This window comes from Hyperolius riggenbachi, chromosome 1, assembly GCF_040937935.1.
Source record: "Hyperolius riggenbachi isolate aHypRig1 chromosome 1, aHypRig1.pri, whole genome shotgun sequence".
Classification (NCBI taxonomy): domain Eukaryota; kingdom Metazoa; phylum Chordata; class Amphibia; order Anura; family Hyperoliidae; genus Hyperolius; species Hyperolius riggenbachi.
Window position 1 is genome coordinate 198,757,515 of NC_090646.1, and position 21,245 is coordinate 198,778,759.

Below are 21,245 nucleotides of genomic sequence, written 5' to 3' on the forward strand. Positions count from 1 at the left end.
AGTCGGCCTAAAACATGAGCCTTCCTTTGCAAAAGCTGCAACACAACAGTAAAAGGCACCCCAGCGTCCCTTTAGATCTGCATGCATGCCACTAGAGGGCCCCCTCTCTGTATCAGTCTATCCATTTGCATGTCTAAAGGGATACAGGAAACCCTCTATAAGGGCCCGTTTCCACTAGGGCGAATTCGCATGCGTGGCCTGCATGCGAATTCGCATAGGCAATGAAAGTGGATGGGACTGTTTCCACTTGTCATTGTTTTCGTGCGTTTTTCTGTGCAGGATTTTTCTGCACGGTAGGGCCTGCAGAATTCGCCTGCGTGAGGAATGCAGGCGAATCGCAGCCCATGTATTTAATAGGGAAAACGCACGTGCGATGAAAAGTAATACAAATTGAGTCAGGCAGTGACATGGTTAAATTCGCATAGACCCTGCCTATGCGAAATCGCATGCGAATTCGCGGCAAAAAATGCACGCGGAATCGCATCCGCATGCGATTTCGTCAGCGGTGGAATCCCGGTGATTCGCACCGCACTAGTGGAAACGGGCCCTAAATGTTCCCTGCTCCTGCATCTCCTGTTTTCTTTTTTAACTTTCTGACGTCCTGCCCGTCAGTGCATCAGTATAAATGGAGTGAGGAGTAGGCTGGGAAAGCTCCTGCTTTTGGCTCTGTCCTTTGTCTGCGCAGGCATCAGGAGATTCTAAACTGTCGCCATGCAGATCTTTTGGTGACGTTGGGCGCCACTGTACACACTGTACAAGAGTTATGCTCTATTTCACTGATGAAGCAGACTAAATTAGCATGTTTAAGTAGCTTAAATCTGTATGTGCTTCGTCCACCATCTGAAATATCCCCTACTTGGGCGATTAGTCATAAAACAGGTTGGAATTGTCTGGCTGCTTCAAAGCAACCAACTCATGCATAGTAGGTTGCATTCAGGAGACCACAAATACAATGTATACAATGTAGTCCCCCTATTCCCCAACAGTATATGCTCTGCTAAAGATTTCACTACCTTTTATTGCACTGCTTAAAAAATATGTTTCAATGTGAAACATGTCCAACTATTTATGGAGTGAGACTTCGGCCTGGATTTTAAAATAGAGCACACCCCTTCTTGCTACACTAAGCTACTCCTATAACCAAGTGACACTGTTTTTCATCATGTGACAGAATCAGTGGACATTGGTTTGGTGACAAATGGCCATTGTGGATTAAGAGGGATGAAGGAGTAGGCACACTTTACAACTCAGGAGGGAGTTTCCATCTGTGAATAGTTGGACATAAATTTTAAAGAACAAAAGGAATGCCAAAGACTGTCTGTATTACGGTACATACAGGATCTTCTCAAAAAATTAGCATATTGTGATAAAGTTCATTATTTTCTGTAATGTACTGATAAACATTAGACTTTCATATATTTTAGATTCAAATACACACAACTGAAGTAGTTCTAGCCTTTTATTGTTTTAATATTGATGATTTTGACATACAGCTCATGAAAACCCAAAATTCCTATCTCAAAAAATTAGCATATTTCGGGGGGCGGAGCTTGCCATGGCGGCGTGAAGACAGGCTTAGGCAGAGCTCCTCACTCAAAGCATCAGAATCAGCCATAAATACGCTTTTACCTAACCACAGTTCTCTGGAAAGCATGCCCGGAGGGTCCAGGAGGAAAGCCAACACCTCTAAAGCACAAAAAAAGAAAGATCCGAAGCAGCAGTCCGTCACACAATATCTGAATACCCGCGCTACGGAGAAACACCATAAAATGGCGGAGGCAGCGGAACCAGAAAGCGGGAACTCCAAAGAAGGCAGCAGTGAAGCTACCACCCGATCGCTAAATGAAATCTGGGATTTCTTACACAGTCTGCCAACTAAGAGTGATTTAGCGGAACTAGCTGACAAAATCACGACTGCCACGAGGGAAGACCTCCAAGAATTAAACGCGGTAGTGACGGAAAACAGCAACCGCATTACCAGCGTGGAAGCCACCATTGAAAGTATTCAAACAGAACTGGCAAATCTAAAGGCGGACCACAAGAAACAGCAAACGCTGAATGCTGCACTCAGAACAGGCATGGAGGACCTACAGAACCGCAGCCGGAGGAATAATATTCGGATCCGGGGACTCCCAGAGTCAGTTCCTAACACCCACCTCCTCACTACGGTTACATCCATCTTCAACGGCCTTCTGAGAAATCCGGATGACACCGACATTAGGATCGACAGGATTCATCGTGCACTGAGGCCTATTCCAGCTGACAATGAGCCCCCACGTGACGTGATATGTAGAGTACATCACTTTGCATTAAAAGAAAATATCATGCAGGCGGTCAGGAAACGAGTCGAAGTAATCCATGAAGGATCCCAACTTAGTTTCTTTCAGGACTTAGCCCCCAGCACGTTAGCACAACGCAGAGCCCTGCAGCCATTGCTGAAATCACTTCAGGAACAAGGAGCAAGCTACAGATGGGGATTCCCATTCCAGGTACAAATCTCCAGAAACGAGAAGTCCTACATCCTACGCACCCCATCCGACCTACCGGAGCTTTTCAAGTCTCTGGATCTTTTAGAGGTGGAGGTACCAGAATGGAACCCGGAGCTGATATTCTCGGGCCTGCCGCAACGGACCCGCCGTCAGAAGCAGCTACGGAACAACCCAGCTGGCGGGATCTAACAGAGGAGGGCCTGCTCTGGATCACTACTTTCAGATAAGTGGGGGAGATTTTTTGTGGGACATGTGCCGGGTGGGATGTGAGACATAGCTAGGGCCCGTGCATACTAGGCCCTTTGACGCACTTCACTTTGTAAAACAGGGGAAGGCAATGGCAAAGAGGACAATGGTGGGCACTAGCTCCGGAAGGATTTAGCCTCTACATATATGGGACAGAAGACACTCACTCTGCTTCACATGGGATGGTAGTTGAGGTGGGGAGGGAGACATATTTGAATGAGACGCTATAAACAGGGTTAAAAGCTGCTGCGGCAGCACATACGGCGAACTATGCTTGACTTTTTACGCTTGGAAAAGAGGAGCAAACTGTACACTTGGTTTGAGCAAAGCACCCTTGAAGCGGCTCCAGGAACCTGTATCGTGCACAGAGGAACGGACACGGACAGATACACAGGGAAAGACGGATATAAGCGACCTATGCCGATCCAATGTGCTAACTTGTCATTATACAATGCTAAATAGCAGTTGATTATCATATAAGATGCATAATACCTGTTTAGAGGGTCATACTATAGGTTGCTGGGAATTGGTTTCAGGGGGGAAAGGCGTACTACTAGTGCTATATTCATTGCTGGTACTTGACGGTATGTGGTAGAAGCTAGGTGCTACTATTTCTATTGACATACATATGCAAATATCTACTATATTCCATATCTTCGCTAAAAGCTTGTAAGCGTTGTTTATGTAAGCCCCATAAAGCACAGAGACCCTGCTGAACACCCTCCCCAACACATATATCATACAGACAAAAGCCCCTACCCTCCTCTCAGAGCACTGAAATATAGTTGATCCTCTCATTCTTCAAGGCGATTGACTGCCTCTCAGCCTATAAGGAGTAACTATCCCATATAATAAAGTATGCTAACATGCCTACCCCACATTTAATAACGAAGCCTACATAAGGCAGAGTGAAACAGTAAACCCCCCGCCCGACCCTGGCGTCACGAGAAACCCCACGCTGGAAGATTTTGCTTAGAAACGGTATACACATAAGAGAACTGTGATTATACACACAACCAGGTTGGTTCCAGCTATAGCCCTGTTTCGCTACCATTGAGTGGGGAGCCGATGCTAGAGCGATAGTCGTCATGACTTCTTCTATCCCACATAGGGCAGCCTTTACGGCTGATATTCACAAGGTGATAAATACTTGTACCATTAATACATGTATGTTCTTAGTTAATAGTTTGGTTTCGTTTATTGGGTATCTCAGAGTCTGCATTCAAGGTGAGGGGAGACGTATATTAAAATGACACAATTGAAAATAGTGTCGGTTAACGCTAAAGGGCTAAATATACCGGAAAAGCGTACTGCACTACTGCATGACATGTGGAAACAGAGAGCTAGTGTAGTTCTGCTACAGGAAACACACTTTAAGGGAGACTCTCACCCACGTCTCACTAAAACATTTTCACGCAATATATGTCAGTAATTCCCCTGTTTCTAAATCAAAGGGCGTAGCCATCTTACTGGCCAATCACCTTCCATTTACCGATATTGAAACAAAGACAGACGACCAGGGTAGGTACATAATGTTAAAAGTATTAATTAATGAACAGAAACACACAATTTGCTCAGTGTATGCACCCAATGTTGACCAAGTGCCCTTTTTGCTAAATTTTCTAGAGACCTTAGACTCTTTTAGAGAGGGAAGTGTAATTATTGGTGGTGATTTAAACATAGCCTTAAATCCCAGCTTAGACACATCTCATGGAAAATCTTCCACCTCCTTTCTTAAGATTAATAGACTGAAGAAGGCCCTGCAAGAAAGACAACTTGTTGATTCATGGAGGTTGTTGAATCCCCAGTCCAGAGACTACACTTTTTATTCGGCGCTACATACAACCTACACAAGAATAGACTATATATTAATATCCCATAATTTACTCTCAGACACACTTAAGACAGACATTGGAGTGATCTCCTACTCAGATCATGCCCCTGTATCTATTGAACTATACAGCAGTCCGAAGAAGGGGAAGCCCTTTGACTGGAAATTCAACACCTCTATGCTTTCTAATAAGGAAAATGCCAATCTAATTGATAATGAACTGAAAACTTACTTTAGGCTTAATGCTACTGAGGAGGTGCCTTGTTCGATTGTCTGGGAAGCACACAAGTGTGTTATCAGGGGATACCTGATTCAATTAGGTACCAAACTCAAAAAACAAAGGGAGAAAGAACTATTAGAGCTAACCACTGTGATCCAGACCCTCGAGCGAAAGCACAAACGCTCACTAGCGCCTCAAGACCTGTTGCAATTGTCAGCAGCCAGGACTGCTGTCATGAGAATTATGAAAACGAAAACACTAAAAGCTGCACACAGGTGTCACAATGCTTTCTACCTAAACGGTAATAAACCTGGAAAACTACTGGCAAGGGCACTTAGAATTCAACAACAAAGAAACTATGTCCCACAGGTCGTAGATGCTAAATCACGCAAGCACATTCGTAATGAGTCTATCGCGCAAGCATTCAGGGATTTCTACCATAAGCTCTATAATTTGCGTGGAGAGTCTGGGGGAGATAGGAGACATATAAGAGAAAAAATGAAACAATATTTAGTGGAATCTAAAATGCCATCTTTGACACAGGATATGGCAAAAGATATGGAGGAGGAAATTACCGAAGATGAGATAACACGGGTCATAGCTAGCATTAAACCAGGTAAGGCACCAGGACCCGATGGCCTGCCGATAGAATATTACAAACATTTTAAGCATACGCTGATCCCACACATGTGCAAAGCACTTAATAAAATTGCAGACCCAGATGGTGATGAGACGATCCCGCCTCAGGATTTACAATCACATATATCAGTCATACACAAAACAGGCAAAGACCCAACAGCATGCCCTAGTTACAGGCCTATCTCACTACTAAATTTAGACCTCAAAATCTTTTCGAAAATACTGGCCAACAGACTAGCTGAACACATGAGACACCTGGTGCAATGGGACCAGGTGGGGTTCATACCAGAAAGGGAGGGTAGAGACAACACAATTAAAACCCTAAATGCACTGCAGTTCGCCCGGTCGGAGGCAATCCCGCTTATGCTGCTCTCTACAGATGCTGAGAAAGCCTTCGACCGGGTAGACTGGATGTGGATGACAGAAGTAATGAAATATATAGGTGTGGGAGGTAGAATGCTAAACTGCATAAATGCATTATACTCCAGACCATCAGCACGCATTAAGGTTAACGGCACCCTGTCAACCTCCTTCCCAATCACAAATGGGACACGACAGGGATGCCCGTTTTCTCCCCTGATCTTCGCCCTTACTCTAGAACCTCTCCTATGCCATGTTAGGGATAACGCAGATATTAAGGGGCTTAAGATAAAGGAACAGACGATTAAGATTGCGGCATATGCCGATGACCTATTATTTTACATAACGAATCCAGTCATATCTCTACCCAATTTAATATCAGAGATCCATAAATTTGGAGAATTATCCATGTTTAAAATAAACATGGACAAATGCGAGGCCTTAAATGTCAATCTCCCAGCAGCCACTGAGATAGACCTGAGAAGAAACTTTCCGTTCAAATGGAATGATCGTCACATCACATATCTGGGCGTTAAAATTACTCCAAATATCAAAGATATATTTGCCACCAACTACCCTCCAATGTTAGATGCTCTATCCTCAGATCTGAAAAGATGGGACAAACCCCAGTTTTCCTGGCTGGGACGTATTTCCATAATTAAGATGAACATTATGCCACGTCTCCTCTATCTCTTCCAGACTCTCCCGGTACAAATCCCAAACGCATTCCTCCGCAAAACACAGATGGTCTTTGGCAGATACATATGGAAAGGGAAACCACCTAGGATCAAACGTCAAATTTTATTTAGAACCAAATCAACGGGAGGCTTAGCAGTCCCGAATGTGAGCAAATACTACTACGCCGCAGTACTAACAAGGCTGATAGATTGGCACAGACATGGAAGCATGAAACAATGGGTAGAAGTAGAACAGAGGCTCACGAGTTACCCGCTGATTAACTTACCCTGGTCGTCAATAGGTCCCAGAAATGACTGGTCATCATCCGACCTTGTGCATAACACTCTACGAGTGCTATCTAAAATACGGTCTATGCCAGATGTCTCTCCATGGCCTACCCCGTGGACACCAATCTGGGATAACCCGGAATTCACACATGGCTGTATGGAAGGTTATTTACGCCAGTGGAAGTCTAACGGCCCCAATAAAACTACTGATTTTTGCAGAAATGGTAGATGGTTATCACTAGAAGAGTTGCAGCAGATTTATGCGAACAATAAACTAGACTGGTGGGGCTTTCATCAAATTGGACATTTCATAAGATCCACTGGCCTACAGCCCCCCGTGGTAAGAGACAGTACGGAGTTCGAAAGACTGTGTTGGGCTGCCGAGCCCTTGCATAAGACACTCTCATTGATTTATGCTATAATAATAGATAGTGACATGGACTCACTTACATATCTGGCAGCATGGGAAAAGGATCTGGGGGTATCTTTTAGCAGGAAGCAGAAAACCTTAATGTGCACCTACGCACATAAAACTTCCATCGCGTCACGAACACAGGAGATTAACTATAAAATATTAACAAGATGGTACTATACACCACTTAAACTGTCAAAAATCTACCCTGACAGAGATCCCACGTGCTGGAGATGTAGACAAAGCCAAGGATCCATAATACATATATTATGGAACTGCCCCCTTATAACACCCTTTTGGCATAAAATTGAACTGCTCATTAAAGAAATGACAAACAGAGAAACACCATTCTCTGTCCAATTTTATATATTGTATTGCAATGACTGGAGTATGAAGTCCTTCAAGGGTTCGGTAGTCAGACACATTCTGAATACTGCAAAAACGCTGCTCATAAGAGCGTGGGGAACCACGAAAATTCCAACAATAGCGGAGATAGCTAAGGAACTAGATTTAATCTATGACCTAGAGAGCACAGTTTTCGCTATACAAGGTAGATCGGAAAAATTTTCCGACATATGGAGATTATGGTCCTTCTACAGACACTCTGAAGAATTCAAACAGATACTTGAAGGGGAATAGCCACAGAACCCAGAGGAGCCACTTTGGCCTTGATCCGACCAACAAATTCTCCCAACCTTTAATAATATTATTAGCATCCAGTGCAGACTCTGAGACCCACGGTTTTCATGTTAATGTTATTTTTTCATAGGTTTAAAAATGTTGACTATTTTCATAAGGGGAAGGGCTAACACAGCACCGTTAGAAGGCCCATGATAAAGAACACAAAAGGATATAGATTGCATGGCTAGGAGACCTTTTTAAACGGCAGAAGGACTTCCTAACATTTTGATACAATAATCAAGACAAGAACTTTCTACTCTATGACGTTACATACTTTTCGGAGGTAACAACTTCCTTTTGCTGTATTGTTCCTGTCTATATTTTATTGTCAACCACAATAAAGAATTTGAAAAAAAAAAAAAAAAAAAAAAAAAAAAATTAGCATATTTCATCCGACCAATAAAAGAAAAGTGTTTTTTAAACAAAAAAAAAGTCAACCTTCAAATAATTATGTTCAGTTATGCACTCAATACTTGGTCGGGAATCCTTTTGCAGAAATGACTGCTTCAATGCGGCGTGGCATGGAGGCAATCAGCCTGTGGCACTGCTCAGGTGTTAGAGGCCTAGGATGCTTCGATAGTGGCCTTAAGCTCATCCAGAGTGTTGGGTCTTGCATCTCTCAACTTTCTCTTCACAATATCCCACAGATTCTCTATGGGGTTCAGGTCAGGAGAGTTGGCAGGCCAATTGAGTACAGTAATACCATGGTCAGTAAACCATTTACCAGTGGTTTTGACACTTTGAGCAGGTGCCAGGTCGTGCTGAAAAATGAAATCTTCATCTCCATAAAGCTTTTCAGCAGATAGAAGCATGAAGTGCTCCAAAATCTCCTGATAGCTAGCTGCATTGACCCTGCCCTTGATAAAACACAGTGGACCAACACCAGCAGCTGACATGGCACCCCAGACCATCAATGACTGTGGGTACTTGACACTGGACTTCAGGCATTTTGGCATTTCCCTCTCCCCAGTCTTCCTCCAGACTCTGGCACCTTGAATTCCGAATGACAAGCAAAAATTGCTTTCATCCGAAAAAAGTACTTTGGACCACTGAGCAACAGTTTAGTGATGCTTCTCTGTAGCCCAGGTCAGGCGCTTCTGCCGCTGTTTCTGTTTCAAAAGTGGGTTCATGCTTCCATCTGCTGAAAAGCTTTATGGAGATGAAGATTTCATTTTTCAGCACGACCTGGCACCTGCTCACAGTGCCAAAACCACTGGTAAATGGTTTACTGACCATGGTATTACTGTGCTCAATTGGCCTGCCAACTCTCCTGACCTGAACCCCATAGAGAATCTGTGGGATATTGTGAAGAGGAAGTTGAGAGACGCAAGACACAACACTCTGGATGAGCTTAAGGCCGCTATCAAAGCATCCTGGGCCTCCATAACACCTGAGCAGTGTCACAGGCTGATTGCCTCCATGCCACGTCGCATTGAAGCAGTCATTTCTGCAAAAGGATTCCCGACCAAGTATTGAGTGCATAACTGAACATAATTATTTGAAGGTTGGCTTTTTTTTATTTTAAAAACACTTTTCTTTTATTGGTCGGATGAAATATGCTAATTTTTTGAGATAGGAATTTTGGGTTTTCATGAGCTGTATGCCAAAATCATCAATATTAAAACAATAAAAGGCTTGAACTACTTCAGTTGTGTGTATTTGAATCTAAAATATATGAAAGTCTAATGTTTATCAGTACATTACAGAAAATAATGAACTTTATCACAATATGCTAATTTTTTGAGAAGATCCTGTACATAGGTCCAGAAAATGGGACAAAAACTCATCAATGTGCTGCTATTCTACACTGTCCAATCAGTAGGCTGGGAAGAGACTCAGCAGACTGTGCTACAGAGACTAGAAAGGAGTACACAAATAATCTATTTAGCAGTCAATAAATTTGACATACAGTAGAATCCCTTTATAGTAAGCTTCAAGGGACTTGGCCAAGTAGTTTACTATAATGAGATTCTACTGAATTGTGTGTCATATACCTGTAATTATCTGTCAGTTCAAATTTTCAAGTTCAGCCTTACCACAGCTCTTTACATGTTAAGTATTTTAACAAGCTGCATTATAAATACATACCAGTTTACTCTGATGAATACTCTACAGGTCTGCACATATTCATGTAGCAGCAACCGCTTAGCATTGCTTACACCCACTACTGAAATAGAAGCGATTACTCCAAGTGATGTGTACGCATCCCTAGAACATCCACAGAGGAGCGGGATCTGTACTCCCTGTGTTAATGTGCCATTGCAGTAAAACTAAATGCAGTAAAACTAAATGTAGTAATGCAAAAGCATGAGTGAAGTCTCATTTCCTGCTTAGTGCAGACATCTGAGCCAATGAGAGTGAGATAAAAATTTGGAGTATCATCTTTTTACAATAAGCTGTATACAGTTTCTTTCCAGCAATTTCACTACAGCTACCATTGAAAAAAAAATAAAACATAATGGCATTGGTCATTAAATTGCTTGTGAAGTGGTGATACTTATATAGAATTTTGTATTAAAATTGAGTTTCTCTAACTTCTCTAACTTTTGGCATCAAAGACAACAAAAGCAAAAATAAATAATTGGACAAAGAAAGCAAAGATAGATATGCGGAGATCAAATTTTTCATTGTGGATGTCTTTGGATAACTCAACAGGTAAGCAACATGCAGGACTCTAGAGCCAGAAAGAATGTGGAAACCCCACTGGCCCTGTGCTCCTACACATACAATATACGCTAAGAAACAGAAAACTCACAGGCACAAAACAAAAGGTAGCAGCATACTTTATTTATAGAGCCATAAAATATATAGCCTCTATTATCTTAATTTGGAAAGAGGCACAAATCGGCACATAGAAATCGTTGCGTTAAAGCGGACCTGAACTCAGGACTTCCTCTCGACTCTAAAAGATAAGCGACAGCATAATAATCTTTAAAGGGAAAAAATTAAAAAAAATTAAAAAAGAGACACCCTCATAGGCCTCATTCACATCATGATGCGCAGATTGCGGAACACAACGTGTATGATCGCACACCATCTGCACCACTACGCACAGCACACAGTGAATGGGTCAGCGCTGTGCTTGCAGCTATGATGAACGTCAGAAGGGCTGTACATGCCCTTGTCACGTTTTTGCGTGTCGCACATCATACGCGATTACAAATGCGCATGGAAGCGTGCCATGAGGCAAACGAGGCCTTATAGCTAGTATAACTCATGCAATAAATCTGCAGTGTGTCCACTTTCTGCTTTCATGGAAGCAGACAGTGTTAACATCCTGTGTTTACAAATTAGCTGCTCTGATGAGATTCCTGAGCTGACCACAGAGATCAAATTACACAGACTAAACTCTAAAGGTGCCCATACATCTAGCGATTTTGCAGTACGATCAACAATTTGATTATTTTATCAAATCAAGAAGGAGTAGAGAGAAAATCAAGTGTGTTCCAGAATTCCCAAGCGATAAGTGGCTGATGAGATGTCGGATCAACCAGCTTAGTTGATCGAGCAGGATGCAAGATATAGGTCGATCACACAAGAATTGACTACTGTTCACATGTCATTCGATTGATTTTTGCATTCAGAGCATGGAGACACAACATTGGTCAGATCGATTAGTGAAGGTGAATCGCATAGGAATCACTTGTAGTGTGATCGCTTTGTTGATTAAATCAGAATCGCTAGATGTATGGCTACCTTAAATATATCCAGGGTGGATTTCTTTCTGTTTTCCTTCTGTCCTGTCCACTTTAAAAGGCCTCTGCAGATAATGAATAAAAGTTGCCTGAAACTGAAAAAAAAAGCAGATTCTTCTGCTTGGAAATGTTGGGAATGACTGGGGAGTGCTAAATAATAGTAGTCGTTCGTGTTGATCTTTTAGTGAGGAAACACTGATGTTAGATTTTCGTATGAGAGGATAATGTCCAATTATCAGGTGGCAATCATTGAGTCTGTACACTGCTATACAGTGCCAGAGACTTGAACAAAAAACAACCAGCAATCTGAACTTTGCATCAGATTTCTAGGTAATGATTTTTCTTTTTAAATGGTAGTCATCCAACTGGACAAACTTAAGTCTTTGCAGTGTATAAGTTTGATATTTCACAAAAATCAGCATGTTCTTTTGTTGAGCAGGGAATAAGCCAGGAGGTATACCTGGTATTTTATCAGTCCATAGATATACAGCATTATTTTACAGAGATTAGACTGACTAGCAACAATTGCAGGCCTACCACCTGCAAATTTGTTCTCAAACATTGCTCAGCCAAAGGTGCGACAACACAGTAGCAAGCGTTTTCTCCATACACCGTCACCGACATCAACATCCCAAGTGCTACTAACCCTATGCTTGACAGGAGTCCACTACGATGGATAAGGCTGATCAGCTGAAGTGGCCAATATCAACTTGTCAAAGTAAAATGTGGACATCTGAGGTGAAACTGATGAGAAACAATTGTATCTATCCTCCAACTCCTAAAACTTACTTTTTTAGATATCTCACAGTTTTAGTTGATATTTAAAGAGAGTGAAGCGAAAAAAATGGCTACATTTACCTTTTAATTCGCTTCAGAACTCTCAGCCGTAAACCGCCGCATCCCCGCTGAAAAACGAGGGCTGCAGACCCCCCAAATCACGGGGGTGGGTTGAGAATCTGGCTGGCGCTTCCTGGAAGGGGCAGCGCCCTCTGCTGTAGCTCTGCCTCTTCTGATGTAAATCATGGCGGATCGCCCCTCTTCCTTCCTTCGCGATTCGTGCGGCGATTGACGGCAAGAGATGCAGAGCTACAGCTCATAGCTCTGCCTCTCAGGGCAGCACAATCATGACCAAGTTGGTCGTCGATGTTTGCTCGGGGGTTTGCAGCACTCGTTTTTCAGCGGGGATGCGGCGGTTTACCACTGAAAAGACGTCTGAAGCTAATTAAAAGGTAAACATAGCAAAAAAAATGTGCTTCAGAGTCTCTTTAAATCTAGTTTTTACTGTTTCATTGTCTCAGCTCAATGACACCTTCATTGAAGTATGCCAGAGCTCAAATCTATGAATTATTGACCCTTTATCTCTTTCCAGCTTTACTGACATAAAAGTGTTTTATGGCTGTCATTACTTATTTGTGAGGGTTATGCTCTCCTCCAACCCAGTCCCGACCCGGACTGAAACTTAACTTGAATACATGATTTTTAACTTTTTCAGGCATAGACAGGTATAAAAAAAAAAAAGGAAAAAGAAAAAAAGGAACACAGCCTAGTTATTTGTGTGCTTGGCATTGTACATATACACGTCTATCTCATGTCACCTCCGTTGTCCTTTAAGAAATAAGAGTACTGTACTGCGCTATCCATCGGTAAAAGCAAGAAGTTTGGAATCAGGATTATAGAGTTCAGTAGAAAATTAAACTCACAGGATCCAAAGCAGAGTTGACCAGTGAGCTCAAGGGATACCTGTACAGACACTAGATAGTTTACTCAATCCGACCAGAATAACCAGATGACTTCACTTTAATGCAATGCTGAATCCAAGCTTAAATTTTGATATGGTACCCCTCAGAGGTAAAGTTACTATAAACTCTTTAAAGCTCTGCAGAAGATGTCAGCATTACATAATATGGCAGCAATCACTCAGAACATGGAAGTAGCCTATAGCAGTAATTGTGAACTGACGGCTGTCACCTGTAATGTGTGGGCAGTATAAAAGTTTCCTGTAAAAGGCAGTAGTCTGTAGCAGCCCATTGTACGGTGTGCTGAATAACTTAGTGTCCTACACATTTAAATCAAAACTGAAAAGCCGCCTGTTTAGTTTGGCATTTATGATCACATAACTCCCCCCCCCCCCCCCCCCCCCTGCATGCACCACTATTATTTATTTATTGTATTTCTAAAGCGCCAACAAATTAAGCAGCGCTGGATATTAGTTTAGGTTACAGACAATATTTAGGGGTGACATACAGCAAAATGACAATACATGAATACAAGAAAACCAGATCACACAGCACAGTATGAGTACAAGGTAATGCTTAGTCAGTCACTGGATGGAGCATGGAGATTAGGCAAGTTAGGTTTACTCAGATGCATAGCATGGGTTCACAGTAATGGAGGTGCATGATCAGGTAGGACACAAAAGGAGGAGGACCCTGTCCAAAGGCTTACGATCCATGTACTGATCTGAGACAAGCTTATGCGCTTTGGGTCCTATGGGAAAAACAAGCTTTACAAATGTTTCAATGTTGTTGTTGCAATCACAGTAAATTTAACTAAATGGATTAGTGATGTACAGTAAAATATGACAAAACAGTTTTGCTAGCTCTGCAATGAGTGTGGACTACCCTGAATCTGTATAGGAGTAGCCAGGTTTGGAACGCTGATGGCCAATACATGTCAACTTTATTCGTTTATCAGTTTTATGGTAATCAACAGTGTATCATAAACCCTCAGCAAAAGTCTATTTCTGCAGATGTAATTTTGATTTTTGTATAGCAAGTAACCCCCATGAAGGCAAATTTCAGCTCATCCCTACTGAGGACTCATTCATGCAGTACAGTGCAGTACTATGTACCATCTGTAGTGTGCAGAGGACAAAATACACTCCATAGAAAGCAGTGAAACAGTCCCACCAGCACAGTGCATTACAGAGCTATGCCCCTGCATACATTATATTGTGCTATCATAACTAATGAATGGGGTGAGGGTTATGGCATGAAGTATCATAGGTGGCCATGTGTTGTAGTGTAATGCAGGTTACCTGTTAGGAATAATGTAAATGAGCACTAATAGCCTCCTGTAATATGTCAGCAGTCACTAAGCCTCCTGTAATATGTCAGCAGTCACTAAGTCTTCTGTAATATGTGAGTAGTTGCTAGCAGTTCTTCAGTGACATGTGGGCAGGTGCTGGGCTTGGGACAGGAAACTAGGGTTGCAAGGTTAGTGCTGCTGGAGAGTCTTATGGGGTTAATTTATGGCATGCATGACTTTGCACATGCTCAGTATCATCTGTATGCTATTTTGATGGGTATGCTGAAATGTTGGATCAGAGGCACTATGTGTAACATGCCAGGCTGGTGGTAAGGATGGGCACATACATATATGCGGGCCCTTCTCTCCTGGGTACTATGCCAGTGCAGCGCAATGACAGCGTGCTCCGGTGCCCGGCCGCTGTGCCCCATCCACCCCTCCCCCACTCACCAGGATGCGTTTAAAGAGCGCGTTCTCCTTGGGCGGGAGGCTGACGCTCGGCATCTCGCGGCCGTTGCTCGCCCCTCCAGCGGAACCTCACTGGCGGCTCCTCACGCTGCCCCGGCCTGGCTTTCCGCGTGCTCCGGTCCACCGCGCCCCCCTCAGAACGGTGTGAGAAGAGCCGTACGTCAGCAATGTGCCTGAGAGCGGCGACGGAGGCGCTTCCTCACCCCCTCCCTGGCCTGTCAGGCCCCGGCCGGGCGCTTCACGTGCTAACTGAACAGACCCGACAAGAGGCACAGGCCAAAATGGCGGAAGGAGGAGGGATGGCTTCCCGGGTCACGGGGGGATCGGCGCCTGCGCCATGACCTGCTGCTCGGCTCCTTCCGCTGCCACTGACACCTGTGTGTGTGTGAGGCGCGGTGTGCGCTGCTCTGTAGTGACAGGGGGATAGCTGCATGACATGACTCTATCTACTATACTAACAAATGCTGCCTTATAAGGGAACGTGTATCTATACTGGCCCATCTGCTGCCCGTGTATAAAGCATATACTTCATATGTGCAGACAATGACTTGTCAACCCGCATGGCTCTGCATCATGTGACTAGTAGTGACCCCTTTGTTGGCCTATTAGCCCCTTATACATGATTCCTTGTGGTTCTTCTGGGTCACCATGAACTAAATGGGTATTCTATAGTTTGCTTCTGAAATGTCCCTACACATGGTGTCCACTGTCTTTTTATTGCAGCTTATTGATCGTCCTCCATTAGTGCCCATCTCCCAAATGTAAATACTTCCTGATGCTCCCAACTGTCTCTCTTTTGAAGGGACAGTCCCTCTTTGGGAACCCTGTCCCTCTTTCCTCCTCATTTGTCCCTCTTTCAGGACTTTATCCCTCTTTCTATGTAAATTTATTTATTTTTCTACTGAAAGATATTTAATTGCCTCTAAACTTTATTTCCACTTTTAAATTGATATATTTCTTATTTTCAAATGTTAATATGAAGGACAATGCACCAGGATATAAAAGGACGAGTGTGGTTTGAATTATAAAACAACATATTTTTCTTATGAAATCTTTATGGTACGCGTGACTAGGGATGTGGGCAGGGGTGTGGCAGGGGCATGGCTTAAGTGTCCCTTTTTCTGATCTCCAAAAGTTGGGAAGTATGCCACTAACTGTTCAATTTCTAGAGAAAAATTGTTCGAGCGATCAGAAATTCTGATCAGACTGGTTGTAAATAATCTCAGTTGATGGGCAGAATCGATTACGAATGATTATAAAAATATAATTGGATTTTCTTCAAACCAAAATTTGGAATTTCTCGTTGGCTGTAATAGACAGGACGCAAAGATTGGTTTCGTTGATGGTGTAGTGAACGATTTTTCTTCCAATCAGAATTATCTGATCTTTCAAACGATTTTTCACTAGAAATTGGATCATTAGTGCCCACCTTCAAATGCAACATTACCTAAGGCTAGGTTCACAGTGGGTGTTGTATTCCCTGTAAAAGCAGGAACAAAACAGGAAAGTTGCGCATTGTGTAGCATACGGTCAATAGAAAGAATGCTTCAGTGTTAGTTGTAATGTGAGCATTTTGCAATAGTGCACTGCGTGCAGTGCATTGGGATGATGCACACCGTTAAACCGCATCGGCCGCACTGAATGTTGCATGTAGGTGTTGCATTGTATTGCGTTCTGCATTACAATGTGGGCGTTACGGTTTACTTCAATGTACCACTGTGAGTATAGCCCCCTAATCCTAGTTCTTCTAACACTTGGGTTGATATGGTTGATTGAGGGTGCAGCGGTAACAGTGTGCGATATTGTGACGGAACCAATGGCCGCGCTGGCCCCCCGGTACACTTTCATTAAAATACTTTACCTGTCCACTGCTGCCGTTAGTGTCCAGCTGCTTCTGCATTTGTGTCCCATGTGAATACTGGCATATAGCCTGTGGGGTGCATGTGTCACACACGCCCCATTTGCTATATACCAGCATCTGCGTGAGCGCTAATTGGGTTGTACAGTGGATACTCGGAGGCAGCGGACAGGTAAATTATTGTAATGCACAGGTCCCGAGAGCACATTTGGGGGTACAGAGGCGGCATCACAAGGCCCATTTCATGCTGATATTGATTAAGAATAAGCCTATGGTGTATGGGCAGCCAGATCTCGCTCTGATCAGATTTGATCAAATAGAGATCTGTCTCTTGGTCGATCTGCCCATACATTGCTAGATGTATGGGAACTTTTAACACTAACCAATTTTCACCTGCCGTTACCTTCAGTTCTTCGTGCCTCTTGCTTTGGCTGTAAGGCTGGATGCACATTTTGCAGAATAGCTTGCGTTTTTCAGGAGTGCATGCAATTCTGCAAAGTGTTCTCTCTATGTCAGGGAGCACACTTGTCTGGGAATACACGATACGTTTTTTGCTTCAATTCTCTGCGCGATTTATTAACCATTCGATTCTCTGCTCGATTCTCTTATCTTCCTCTCGTTTTTCTTATCTTTTTTCCATTAGTTTCTATGAGAAATTGAATGGAAAAGAATCGCGCGGAGAATCGGACATGATGGAATTTTATCTATCGAAGGCATCTATTGGAACGATTCTGCCGTGAAAACGTAACATGTATTCCCACCATAACTTCCCTGGGGCTTCTAGCGGCCTTCTGCAGACGTCCTTTGCTCACACCAGGACAAAATGATCCTCCGGTCCCCCCCGGTGATGACTTGCGACATTAAAGTGAGCAGGAAACAGGGACCAGAGGATTTTTTTTATCCCGGCGTGGGCACAGGACATCTGTGGGGGCCGTTAGAAGCCCCAGGTAAATTAAGCAATTTTTTTTTTCTTAGTCCCCTTACAGTACTCCTATAAAACAGTACTCCTATAAAACAGTACTCCTTTAAGACTTTAACCACTTGCCGACCGCCCACAGCCGATGGGCGGCGGCAAAGTGGACGCCGAAAGGACCGCAATATGCCCATGGGCGTTGCGTCCTTTCGGCATGCCGGGGGAGCGATCGTGTCACTGGTGACGCACGCTTCCCCCGGCAACTGGCTCCGCCCACCCGCGACGACAACCCGCCGGCCGTTCGGAAGCGCCGGCGGGTTGTTAACCCCACGATCGCCGCTACAACGTGTATAATACACTTTGTAATGTATACAAATTGTATTATACAGGCTGCCTCCTGCCCTGGTGGTGCCAGTGCTCGAGGGACCACCAGGGCAGGCTGCAGCCACCCTAGTCTGCACCCAAACACACTGATCCCCCCCCCCCCCTTGCCCCCTGATCGCCCACAGCCCCTATCACCACCTGTCACTGTTACCCATCAGATTAGACCCTAATCTGCCCCTTGCGGGCACCCAATCAACCTCCCACACGCTCAGATTGCCCTCAGACCCCCCCTTATCAATTCGCCAGTGCATTATTTACATCTGTTCTTCCCTGTAATAACCCACTGATCACCTATCAATCACCCATCAATCACCCCCTGTCACTGCCACCCATCAATCATCCCCTGTCACTGCCACCCATCAATCAGCCCCTAACCTGCCCCTTGCGGGCAATCTGATCACCCACTCACACCATCAGATCGCCTGCAGACCCGCTGTCAGATCACCTCCCAAGTGCATTGTTTACATCTGTTCTCTCCTCTAAACACCCACTAATTACCCATCAATCACCCATCAATCACCCCCTGTCACCACCTGTCACTGCTACCCATCAGATCCCTATCTGCCCCTAGGGCACCCAATCACCCGCCCACACCCTCAGAATGCCCTCAGACCGCAGCCCTGATCACCTATGGGAGAACTATCTCTGTAAATGGACAATTGTGTGTAAAAAAAAAAAAAAATCAAAAAGATATTTCTCCCACCCAGCATGGGTATGTGTAAAAATACACCCGAAACAAATTATACTACTTCTTCTGAGTACGGCAATACCACATGTGTGGCACTTTTTTGCAGCCTAACTGCGCTAAGGGGCCCAAAGTCCAATGAGCACCTTCAGGCTTTACAGGGGTGCTTACAATTAGGCAACCCCCAAAATGCCAGGACAGTAAACACACCCCACAAATGACCCCATTTTGGAAAGTAGACACTTCAAGGTATTCAGAGAGGAGCATAGTGAGTCCGTGGCAGATTTCATTTTTTTTTTTTGTCGCAAGTTAGCAGAAATGGAAACTTTTTTTTTTTGGTCACAAAGTGTCGTTTTCCGCGAACTTGTGACAAAAAAATAAAATGTTCTATGAACTCGCCATGCCTCTCAGTGAATACTTTGAGATGCCTTCTTTCCAAAATGCGGTCATTTGGGGGGTATTTATACTATCCTGGAATTTTAGCACCTCATGAAACATGACAGGTGGTCAGAAAAGTCAGAGATGCTTCAAAATGGGAAAATTCACTTTTGTCACCATAGTTTGTAAACGCTATAACTTTTACCCAAACCAATAAATATATACTGAATGGATTTTTTTTTTTATCAAAGACATGTAGCAGAATAAATTTGGACAAAAATGTATACAGAAAATTTTACTTTATTTGAAAAATGTCAGCACAGAGAGTAAAAAAAAATATTTTTTTTACAAAATTCATGTCTTTTTTGATGAATATAATAAAAACGAAGGGCTGGTTCAGACGGACGTTCGGAGGCGTCGCGTTCGTTGGCGTCGCGGTTGCGGGCTTTCAGTAGCATTCGTGTTGCGTTCAGATGCGGTCGGGTTTTTTCTTCCCCTAGAGGGAGGGCTGGTTCAGACGGACGCTTGCAGAGCTACATGTAGCTTCCAGGGGCTCCTTGAACGCCAGGGAAAATCGGGACCCGAACGCCGCGTTCGTGTAAACGCGCTTGAAAGCTTGGTACAAACGCTCCCATTCACTTGAATGGGAGCGTTTAACACCAAGCCCCGAACGCTGGCTGTAAACGCTCTGCAAGCGTCCGTCTGAACCAGCCCTAAAACTCGCAGCAGCAATCAAATAACACCAAAAGAAAGCTGTATTAGTGACAAGAAAAGGAGGTAAAATTCATTTAGGTGGTAGGTTGTATGACCGAGCAATAAACCGCGAAAGCTGCAGTGGTCTGAATGGAGAAAAAGGCTCTGGTCCTTAAAGGGAACTTGTACTGAGTAAAATTATTTAAAATAAAAACATGAGGTAACTTCAAATGAACATTACATAGTTACCTTGCCATCAGTCCCTCTAAGAAGCTCACCATTTTCTTCTGACAACAATCCCTTCCAGTTCTGACAACATTTTGTCAGAATTGAAATATATCAGTTGCTGTCAGTTGTGCCAAGTAATGTCCATGTTTCCCTATGGCTCAAGTGGGTGATATTACAGTTTAACAGTGTTCTGACCAGGAAGCGGTTATGGGGTAATGGTAATTTTCAAAATGGAGGACGGAGAATTCCCTTGATCACAGTGGACAAACAGGCCGTGGGAAAAAAGAAAGAGATTGAGGAGTAGATTACACGGGGGGCAAGTATGACTTGTATATGTATATTTTGACTTCTAATTTTCAGTTCAGGTTTTCTTTAAGGGGCGAAAAGACTGTGGTCCTCAAGTGGTTAAGGATTCACAGTGGACCATTGCAGAACGCATGCATAATAATGTGTGTTAACCACAATGGAGACTAGACATAGATTCAGAGCCTGCATACAGCGGGAAAGAATAACACAATCTGCTAAAACCTGGGTCCTGATGATGCGCCACATGTGTTAAGGCGCGAAACGGCTGTAGACGCTTTACTGCCTGTACCTCTCTCCAAGATGCTGGTCTGTAACTATTGTTCATTGATTTTAAATGGAAGCAATAAATTGATGTTTTAGCCGGATGTGCACCGTCGCTGTTTCTCTACTCTCAAGTGTTTATCTATGGATGGATGAGTGGCACTCCTGAGCTGGTGATTAATATCCTGTGCATGGACTTTCTCTGCAAATAGTGATTACAATCTGCTAAAACGCAGTACTGTGATCTGGCCCATAGAACTGTATGGGTCATGAGTTGACATGCAGAATTATTCTGCAATGCAACTGATGCACTGTGAACAGAGCCTCAGGCCTAGCTCACAGTGCTCAGTTGCATTGCAGAATAAGAGCTGGTTCACACTAGGTCCGGAAATGTATCCGTGGCTCCGTTTTTCAGCCCTGATTAAAAACAGAGCCACGGACAGCACTGTTAAAAATAGCAGCTGTCTTCACCCAAGAAAAAAACGGATCCATCTGCATTTCCAGGG

The 21,245-nt window shown here is 43.6% G+C and overlaps 1 protein-coding gene across 2 annotated transcripts in view; it reads right to left on the minus strand.

The window, feature by feature from the left end:
• The window catches only part of NAA15 (N-alpha-acetyltransferase 15, NatA auxiliary subunit), a 111,049-nt gene extending 95,653 nt beyond the window's left edge, over window positions 1-15,396 (minus strand). The window contains exon 1 of one of the 2 annotated variants that reach the window (XR_011031290.1): window positions 15,016-15,396. Coding sequence is in view for 1 of the 2 variants with exons in the window: in XM_068279729.1 (XP_068135830.1) it covers window positions 15,016-15,069 (54 nt within the window). In the remaining variant the exon portion in view is untranslated. The remainder of the gene's footprint in view (window positions 1-15,015) is intronic. The other variant, XM_068279729.1, reaches the window with a different exon arrangement.
• Window positions 15,397-21,245: the final 5,849 nt, after the last annotated feature.